Genomic DNA, 10,000 nt, shown 5'->3' with positions numbered 1-10,000 from the left:
ATGTATTTGTGGATTTTAATAAAAACACACGCAGGCCGGAGGTCGCTTGTAATCTCGATTGCAATCCCGAATACAGAATTGTTTTGCTCTTTGAGCTTCGTCTTTGAACGAAATACATCTAAATTATAAACTTAGAATGGATCAAGCATTTATAAATATATGAGGAAAGTGAAACAAACGATTAAGATTCGACCCTAAAGTTACCGACGGAGATTGTTGTGCTGAAAGAAGAATGCGCTTGTCAGTCAACCGAAACGCATACTAATAAGTCGAGGACTCCCAGGTTATTAGCGTGCATAAAATGGACATTTCATTCAAACTAACAGTGAAGTAGAAATGTATATATTTAACTGAAAGTATACTGAACCCCTTTTCAAGATCTTGTCAAAGGATTTTCCATGATTTCACTAGTACGGAATATGCAAATTTGCGTAGCTTGTGTTCGTACACAGTAATTGAATATGCATATACTACGGACGGTCGACAATAACGAAGCGAAAAGTTACCTCACCTTTGAATATTGTTTGCCGACATCTCTGCTTATCTCTTATGTTAAAACTATTTTCAATCATTGATCTGGAGAAGTAGGCAGGAGTGGAGTACGACGGCATCGCATTTTAACTTGTATTTCGGGGGAAATTAATATTTGAATGTAAAAGTGTTTTGACACTCCGAAATTTGCACGTTTCGTAAGGTCAAATTACCAACTCTCCGTATTCATTGACATCTTTATAACTCTTTCAGAGCTGTAAACTAACTCCTCAGTCATTGTTTGTACCTTCATAACCCAAATGGACCGGCAAATTGTCGATCCTGGCCTAAATATAATTATACAACGCGGCGATCTCGACTGCCGATCCGCACTTCGAAATGGAAAAAACTATGTACTTCGCAGGCGTCCAAATCGTAGCTAGACTCTGAATTGTAATGCTAAATGACACAGTTCTTTCACTTAAAGTTCTTGTCCAGTTTTGATAAAATATGAATCACAAATAACCCGAAAATGTTTTGACTGCCCTCGAAGTTCAGTCAAAAGTCTCTTGAGTGTTTTAGCCCGGTTCCCGAAGTGACGTCACTAGTAGCCCGACCCAGATCCCACTTTGCGCGGTCGTGAACATAGAAATTACATGTTTAACCGCCTGTAGAAACGCAGGGATTTAATCAATCGAGATAATTTTCTCGCTGAAGTAATCAGGGAAACTAGTAGATTTTATTAAAGGAAAACATTTTTGAGGGGTTAGTGGCACTTTAAAGCTCTTTAACTTAACGCTTGTTCGGCAAAACAAGAAAAACAAAACAAATTGCGAAACCAAAAGCTCAGCAATATCTAGTATTACTGTAAACATGTTGAAACAAATGGTAACAAAAATCACAAAACTTACATGGTAATGTGACCACAACCGCTTGATCTTGGTCTTACGCACAGCTTCACTCAAATCATTCACTTGTTTCTTTGTCATCTTAACATACAAAAGGAACAGCGTATCCAGGTGAGGAACACAGCTGAGATGTCGCGTGAGATCACTTACTCCTTCACCAAGAGGGTTCATGGACAAGTCGAGATAAGACAAGTTAGGAGCCTGGTACAGAGATGTTGCGATGACAACAGCAGGCTTGGCTGTCAAATTGATATTGCTAAGTGATAACGAAGCAAGTCTGTTTGTAAAGTTAATACGTGAGACCAGGGTGTCCACCAACACAGGATCAGTGACTAGTCGGAACGCCCTAATGTCTATAATTCGTGGAGATGTCACAAAAGATAGAACGTCAGTGAGCGTCTCCATCTCTTGCCTTTCGTTAACCTCGACAGCAATGTTCCAGACACAGGAGAGACAATGTTGAGTAACCTGAGTATCAGCAGTGCTGTTCTCAGTCAAACACAAAGCGCTACTGTCGTCTTGTTCATTTGACGTCTGGTCATCAACTGGCTTCTTCTTCTGAGTAAACTCTGACGATGAAGTACGCTTCCTTAACATTTCAGTGGGAAATGCGCGGAACGCTGCCTGAATCTCAGCAATGTAAAGGTGTATCTTCCCTTCTTTCTTCAGACCAATAACATTTACATCTCGAAATGAATACTTCTTTAGGAAATCCGAAGCTTTCTTTTCGCCCGAACAGCATACAACAACTGCACTGAGGTCTTCTAGTACACTGATTAGGTCTTGATAGCTTTGCTCAGTACGTAGGCCGCTAGGGAAGAAAATTAACTCTGGCGCCGCAGCAGATTTTAGCAAGTGCTCGTTGGCAACGCTATGCAGCTGGTCAGAACCAATTAACAAAACACCGCCAACGACAGACAAAAACATAGGATAGTGACCTCGCCTCTTCTCAGAAGAGCGGGAAAAGAAGAGATGTGAAATAAGAGTTAGAAACAGGAGTTGCTTGTTAGAAAAATCTTTAATACAAGGTATCTCAGTGAAGTTGTACTCTGTCAGACCTTCCTTCTCTCTCACGATCCGCAGATGACTCAGAATATCGTATGCCGCATCTGCTGACAGCTCACAGGCAAATATGATAACTTCAACCATATTGACAATCTTTTCAAGTGATTCAACTTGGGTCAGACAGGTTGTACTTGTTTCTTTTAACAACTCCTCCTTCAGATAAAACGCAGCCAGGAACTCTTGTACTGATTTATGAATAAAATATACAGCTTCCTCAGGTTCAAGACTTGAAACATTAAGTACATGAAACAAACCGACTTCAATTAATTTCGTCACTAAATTGCTGTCGGGCAGTTTGCTTAAAGGAAAAGAAAGATTATCCTCTAAAAGTGCATCACAGGCAAGCTTGCCTAATATACAAAGCTCGTCTTTGTAGTCGTCTATTTTTCTGAACTGCTTTGGTTTTGCATCTTTTGCGACTGCGTGGTGCAAGAAGGTTTGAAGAAACTGTTTGTAAATGTCGGCCCGTGATTTTAGCAGTTCCGTCAGGTGGTTTTCCTTCCAAACTAAGCAGAGCATCATCAGGAGAAGAGGGATTTCGGCCATGTCTCTCAAATCTTTTTCGTACAAGTAGCGTACAAACTTTTCAACATCTTGCCGATCTCTTAGAAACTTGCTTGCAAACACCTTGACTTGATCGTTACTCTTGAAACCGTTTATTTCAAACTGAACGTGGCTGGGTGATATTAACTCTTCAACCTTCTCTTGTCGGGTCGTGATAATTACGTGGATTTCCCTCAGTAACGTGCCCTCCCAAATGTCACGGACAGGTGATTGTTCGCCATTAAAAAAGTATTCATCATAGCCATCCAAAATCAGTAACACCTTTTCTTGATTATGAAGTATGTATTCATAGACATCATTAACCACTTCATCACCAACCAGCAGTTTGGAAGCTCTTAAAACATCACGGATATCTTTCAAATGACACACATCTCGCAACTTAATCAGAAGCACAACATCAAACTTCATTAGGATTCCTTTCCTCTGATTCGACCAGTCGAAAGCAGTTTTTTGAGAAAATGTGCTTTTCCCAATGCCTGGCCGGCCATAAACCAGAAGTCGCTTTGGATTAGGATGATGCTTGTCGCCCTTGAATATGTTGGTGTAGTCTTCAAGTTCTTCTTGTGTCACTCCACTGGGTTTCCTGTCATCCCTGACCCAGGATAGCTGGGTGTATATTTCATCAATATGAATGGCTGAGGCTGGTTTCCATGGGATGATCTTGACTTTACTGAAGGTGTTATAATGAGAATGTAGCTGTTTTTGACACTCCTCCACAAACGGTTCTGTATGAAAGAGAAGAGAAATGAGTTTGAAATTACAGGACTTGGGCCCAGTTTTGACGAATTAATTATGACGAATTTACTACAAAGAACAGACTGATTAAACACATGATTTACTCCCGTGCACTACAGAAAGGAAGGGATCTGAGGGAAGCTGCTAATTGGCTGAAAGTCGAACCTTAGTCCAGTTCTGCCAGCCTGCTCCCAGTTCAATTTCAAAATTACAATCTGAAATGTTCTCGTCATTTAAGTGACATGAATGAGAGAATTTTTATTGTCCGCTAAGTTACTTATAGTTTATGATATGTTACGAAATCTGATCTCGCATAATTGAAGGTTTACTAGTTTATCAGTCATCAGACAATTAAGGACGGTGCCTACTAAATATGAAGGTTTTTGCGCCAGGTTAGGACCACGCAGAAAAAGTAGATCTTTGCAAGGGCTATTGGAATGCACAAAGAAAAATTGGGGTAGCTACGCATTTTTACTCAGGCAGTGAGGCCTGGGTTTAAATTTCGGCTCTTTTGTTTTTTTTCCTCGTTCAGTCACATACCGCCGTCTGGCCTCTAAAGCGAATGCGTCACCTGTGCATGCGTAGAGTAAATGGAATTGACAGAAGTTTTCGTCTTTAAAGTTAGCATGGATTCCATGATTTCTAGGGCGATGGAATCACATGCAAACAAACACACCGTTCGCGGTAGACCAACACTAAAGGACCTTAAACGTTTTCGGAACGGGTCGGTCTGCAAGCCTTACGAGAGATCAATTTACGAGCGAACATTTTGAGTGAGTTCTTCAAGAATCATGTTATACCAAAGGAGCTAACAACCGGGGCTATCAACTCTTCAACTTGATTAAAAGCATCTTTAGGGGCGTCATCGTATTTTTAGACGTGATCGTGAACCAAGTAGAATCCCAGCACGAACGCAAGAACGTCTGAGCAACAAGGTCAGAAAGGTTAGATGATTTGTTTACGAATGTATCTGTTCGAGTACACCTAAGTAAAACGCTCTGAGAAACTTCGTAAAGTATAATAAAGTTAAAATCTCGAGCTAAACGATATTCTCTCGTTATTTTCTTGTAACAGAGTTATGTGTCTTTACAAGAATGAAACCCACGTAGCAAATTATTGCACATTTAAGTTGAAAGAAACTAATGCATGTTGACCGCAGCAAAACAATTCTTGGCTTGCACTGTCACGGAATCCTCACGCAATAAAAAAAATTATTCGAAAACCATTTAGTGGATAAAGTCAAGAAATTGTGATGTCATAGGAGATTAATAAAGATGACACATCTCTAATTTTGAAGTCTGTGCGTTTTCCAAAACCTCAGATTTTCGTCGAAATATTTTGCACCAATTTACAGAGCGCAGTATAGAGCAGCCATGTTTGTGTACCTCCGCGGTACACCAACATTGCGGCCGGAAAATAGTGTAAACATCTGTACTGAACAAATAAGCATCTACATAAGCACCTTTCCTAATACTTTAACTTCTGAATGAGCTACAAATCACGAGATAAGTATATGTTTCTCGACAAACGAGTTCGTAACTCAATGTCACGCACCTCCATAACTCTGAAATGCAAAAATGTCTCGCTTGAGAAACGCAAACAACAACAACAACAACAACAACAACAACAAAGGCTAAGGAAAATAGACTGAAACGTTTATAGGTTGATATCAAGACCTTGACTCATTTCACGCCGTAAAGGCCTTCAAACGAGTAATAAGCTATTAATCGATTCCAAGAAATGCAGTCAAAGGCACAATAGCTTGAGCACATCGATTCGATTGAATTTCGTACGACTTCAAATGCAGAACATTTAGCTCAGTTGCAATATAGCTAGTGCTTCTCAGTATAACGACTGCCTGGGTACACGCAGCAAAGCGTCTAGTTTCGAGATAATTAGCCTTGAATCTCAACAAAAGTGCTGACATCAGTATTTTTCTGAAAAAAGAAGGAATGGATATTTCTTCAGAGATTTCCTTAGAGTTGGCCTTTACATACAGAAAAGGAAACACATTTATAAAGATCTTAACACTGCATGGTAAATGGTACCATAAAAACCACTTTTGGTATGTTTTTAATGACAAAATCGTTGCAACAGCGCTTTTAGCGTCTCTGACAGCCTTCCTCTGGTTCAGCTAAAATACTGGTGGTGAGAAACCAAAAACAAAATGTTAGGGTAAACACGTGTTTTTTAAAGTTATTGATCTTTTTTGAAAACTGTTACGGTACCCGTTACATTTTTTTCCTGTCACCTCCCAAGAAAGTAAAACATTTGCGTATCTCGCACTTGTTTTGCGCGCACACTACGCCATCTGCAGGTACATATTAACAGTTGGATTTCAGTATAATTTTCGAGAGATAACAATAGTTTTTCAGCTGGAGGACGTTAACAGTTTTGGTTAGCGATATGCTGCTATTCTGGTGTTCCTGGTTTAAGTACAGGTTCAGTAAACTTGATTTCCTCAGTAGCGCGCGCTACGATTGCCTTTCAGACGTTAGTATTAGTCGCGCGTGCAAAAATGACGCAAGGAACCCTAAGAAAAACGAAAATAACTTCAGGACTTGAAAGGCATTAAATCACCTCGGTATACGTAGCAATAGCTTCAACCTGCTTTCAAATACGTGTTTAAGCCCAGGGCCAATGAAATGACAGAAAAGGTCCATAAACAACCGGTAAAAGAGCTTTAATTTACTCTTGCTTTCTTGCACGCGATACATGGCGTCACATGAGCGCACGCATAAATAAAGCACATGCGCAGTTCAATTCTCGTCCAAGGTTGTAAAAGCCAGTCTTTGGTCGAGGATTGCTCGAAAACCTACCGTACAACCCATGATGATTTTTAGCGGCGAATCGCGTTTAGAGCCAAAATTTTTAAAATAAACGGCACGCAATGCATGCAGAAGCGATGACGTTTAAAAATTGTTCCTAGAAGATTGGAACATGAGCAGACAAACTGATTCCTAAACTTTTGGGTTAGAAATTTTAGGGGTTTACATATAGGGTAGTCCACTGGTGGCTCATTCAAGTAGTTCATGTACCAGGTCTATCTTGTTAGTCCATGTACTCGTACTAGGGGTCAGCGAAATGTACCAACCCAAATAAAAAGCACTCTACTGAAAAGTTCCTCTCTTTGAAATCAACACCTTATTAACCGCGCGGCCATGGGCCGAGCGCGGTTGTAGGTTTACCCGTGGTTTATTATTTTTTTTTAAATTTTTTTTCTCGGTGACCAGACGCAGACCTCCGCTCGGCCAAACTTTTAGTCACGCAACGTGTGATGTTTTTCCGCCAGAAGGTAAAATATATTTTCTTTTCGCTTTATCAAAGCGTTGGATTTAAAGGGAATAATAAATACGCTGAAAAAAGGTATTACGTCAGCCATGGAATGCGCTGACGTTGCAGCTTTCACTTTCGCTTCGTGACAAATAAGATCGTGTTTACTTTGCAAGTTTATTTCGGCAGAAGCGACGGTCATTAATTTATTTGTAATTTTGCGAGTATTTCTTGCGGTTTTAGGCAAATGAAGTAAATCCTTTGACTGTTTCATCGCAGCGAGTTCATAGATCGGAAAGAAAATTAAATATTAGCAAGCCAAGCAAAGAACGTGTCAGAACGTGCAAAGATTACGTCATTGATAGGGAAATAACCACCGTACTAAAGATAGCCGTAGATAGCGCAATTCTTGAATTATGTGACTCGTGTGACTTCTTTGCTAACCCTTAACTCAAGGGGAAAAAACAATTAAATTTAATCGTGACTTTAAAGAAAGAAAGCGGTTTGTAATAGTGTTCGTATCTTCATGCCCATACATATCCCGAAGAAACTTCCAGATTAAGACTATTACGTCATCGGAGATGTCACAACGGCTACGACTGATGGTGCGATAATAGAGTTTGTGTTGATCAAGTGCTGTGATGTCTACAGTAATCAATGAATCATCAAAGATTGCTTTGGAATATGCACTGCGTTGCGACTGTAGTACTAAGAAAACAGTTAAATTTTAAAAGCGCGGTTATAAGATCTAACAGATCTTCTTGTTATCTTTTAAGATATTTGGCAAAGCTAATTACCTCGCCGGAAATTAATTTGTTGTCTTAACCATATACTTGTCCAAGAGAAAATCATTGTCTCGTGACTTAACATCTCGCGTGTGCGACCCGCTTGTCTATCTAAAATTCTATGTATCGAAGATATGTTATTATGAGTTTGCCCGTGAGCGCAAATTTATCCGACACTGTATAAACCAAAATCAACCCCCAAATCTTCGTTTAAAAGCTGAAATCAAAGCACTCCGCTGATCCTACAAATAGCAAAGGAAAGCCGCAAAGGCAACCCGCAAAGGAATGTTACTCTCTCAGAAATCGACACCTTATTATCTTTAAAGATATTTGGCAACGCTAATTACCTCAGAGAAAATTAATTTGTTGTCAACCGTATACTCGTCATCAATGAGCATTCGTATTGTCTTTACCCTGACAAAACGATTATCGATTGTTTAATCACAACCACTCTTTCGTTGACAGAAAATATAAAACGACACATTTCCAAAACTTCATAAAAAACTGAAAACTGCAAATGAATCGTACCCTGACTTCATTATCACTACAGTAAACTGTATATTTCAGTGCTCATACAATGCTCATTCAATTCACTTCAAGACTGGCAAAAGTATAACTGTGCTACCAATCCGTAAATTTTATGTAGACCCTTCAGCTATCGCGTGTGCGACTTGCTTGTCTATCTAAATTTGTATGTATGGACGATATGTTCTCATTACGAGTTTGCCAGTGAGCGAAAATTTATCCGACACTGTGTAAACCAAAATCAACCCCCAAATCTTCGTTTAAAAGCTGAAATTAAAAGCACTCCGCTGATCCTACAAACAGCAAAGGAAAGCCGCAAAGGCAACCCGTAAAGGAATGTTACTCTCTCAGAAATCGACACCTTATTATCTTTAAAAATATTTGGCAACACTAATTACCTCACCGGAAATTAATTTGTTGTTTTAACTGTATACTTGTCATATCGATTAAAAGCAGTCTGCTGATCCTAAAAACAACAAAGGAAAGCCGCAAAGCCTTCACCTATCGCCTGTGCGACTTACTTGTCTATCTAAACTTGTATGTATGGAGGATATGTTCTTATTATCAGTTTGCCCGTGAACGCAAATTTATCCGATACTGTTTAAACCAAAATCCACCCCTAAATCTTCTTTTAAAAGCTCCAATTAAAAGCATTCCGCTGAACCTACAAACAGCAAAGGAAAGCAGCAAAGGAACTCCCAGAGCGCATTTCGCTTCCACAGGGGGATAAAAGTGCGCGACATAAGCGCACGGACATAAGCGCGACAAACTATGCGAAATCACTATCCAGAGGAATGCATGGGTGCCAGCATAAAGCGATGACGTCACACAATACGTCATCGCTTAAAAATCTGTCAGACAGATTTTATTTTACCATGCATGAATTTTAAATCAGAGCAAATTTCTTACTCCTGAAATTTTGAGGTGGGGTCATACGGGTGGATTTTGAGAAAAACGTCATTTAACCTACTAATGCCCAGTCTCTCCTTGGGTACTCGGGCATTCATTTGGCCATTTGTATATAGAGAAAGGAAAAACATCTTGGAACATTTTTCAAAAGAGTTAGAAGTTGGGCTGTTATAATCTATCAAAACTGTAGTAAGCCACCTTAAACTATGCCCTTGCGTGATGCGCAAAACGTGTGCGCAGGAACAAATGTAGGCACCGTCCTTAAAATCACTTTTTTAAGTATATGACATAAGTATATGTCAATCAAAGACCAATGAAACTTCGCATTGATGTGACGGAGGGAAGACTATTAAAAGGCTTTCGAAAACTGATCTAGTCTTGTTAGCTATGGTCCCCCAAAATTGTATCGAAACACCCACAATATGGATCTTCCTGTGTAAAATTTGCTGTAACCTGTTTTTCTAATACTTTTCCATTACTATTGGAAAGATAATTATCGTCAGCATATGTTTCAGTTTTCCCAAGGTGGCTGACAAAATAGAAAAAAGGATACCATTTTCTTCTTATCTGGTAAACTTAGCAGCTAAAAGTATCGGAGACTGATCTGCTCAAAAATCGAACCAACTTATGGAGAAATAACTGTGACTTCAGCATCCAGCATGCATGCAAGGAAATTGCAGTCTTGAGGTCAATTCAAGATGTGTGCGCACATAGTACATGTAACATTGTACCCCTTGGCCGATATATTACATCTATATAACAATA

General features: G+C 39.5%; 1 protein-coding gene across 5 annotated transcripts in view; it reads right to left on the bottom strand.

Annotated features, from left to right (window-relative positions):
- Positions 1–10,000, bottom strand: part of LOC110040289 (uncharacterized) — a 49,757-nt gene that overhangs the window by 6,934 nt on the left and 32,823 nt on the right. For all 5 annotated transcript variants that reach the window (XM_089277163.1, XM_089277162.1, XM_089277164.1 and 2 more), the window contains one exon: positions 1,383–3,733. In XM_089277163.1, the coding sequence (XP_089133289.1) occupies positions 1,383–3,733 (2,351 nt within the window). The remainder of the gene's footprint in view (positions 1–1,382; positions 3,734–10,000) is intronic.

This window comes from Orbicella faveolata, unplaced genomic scaffold (genome assembly GCF_042242905.1).
Source record: "Orbicella faveolata isolate gen_17 unplaced genomic scaffold, um_ofav_v1 contig_46, whole genome shotgun sequence".
NCBI lineage: Eukaryota > Metazoa > Cnidaria > Anthozoa > Scleractinia > Merulinidae > Orbicella > Orbicella faveolata.
The sequence above is the reverse complement of the archived record's forward strand: the minus strand, read 5'-3'. Positions and strand labels throughout refer to the sequence as shown.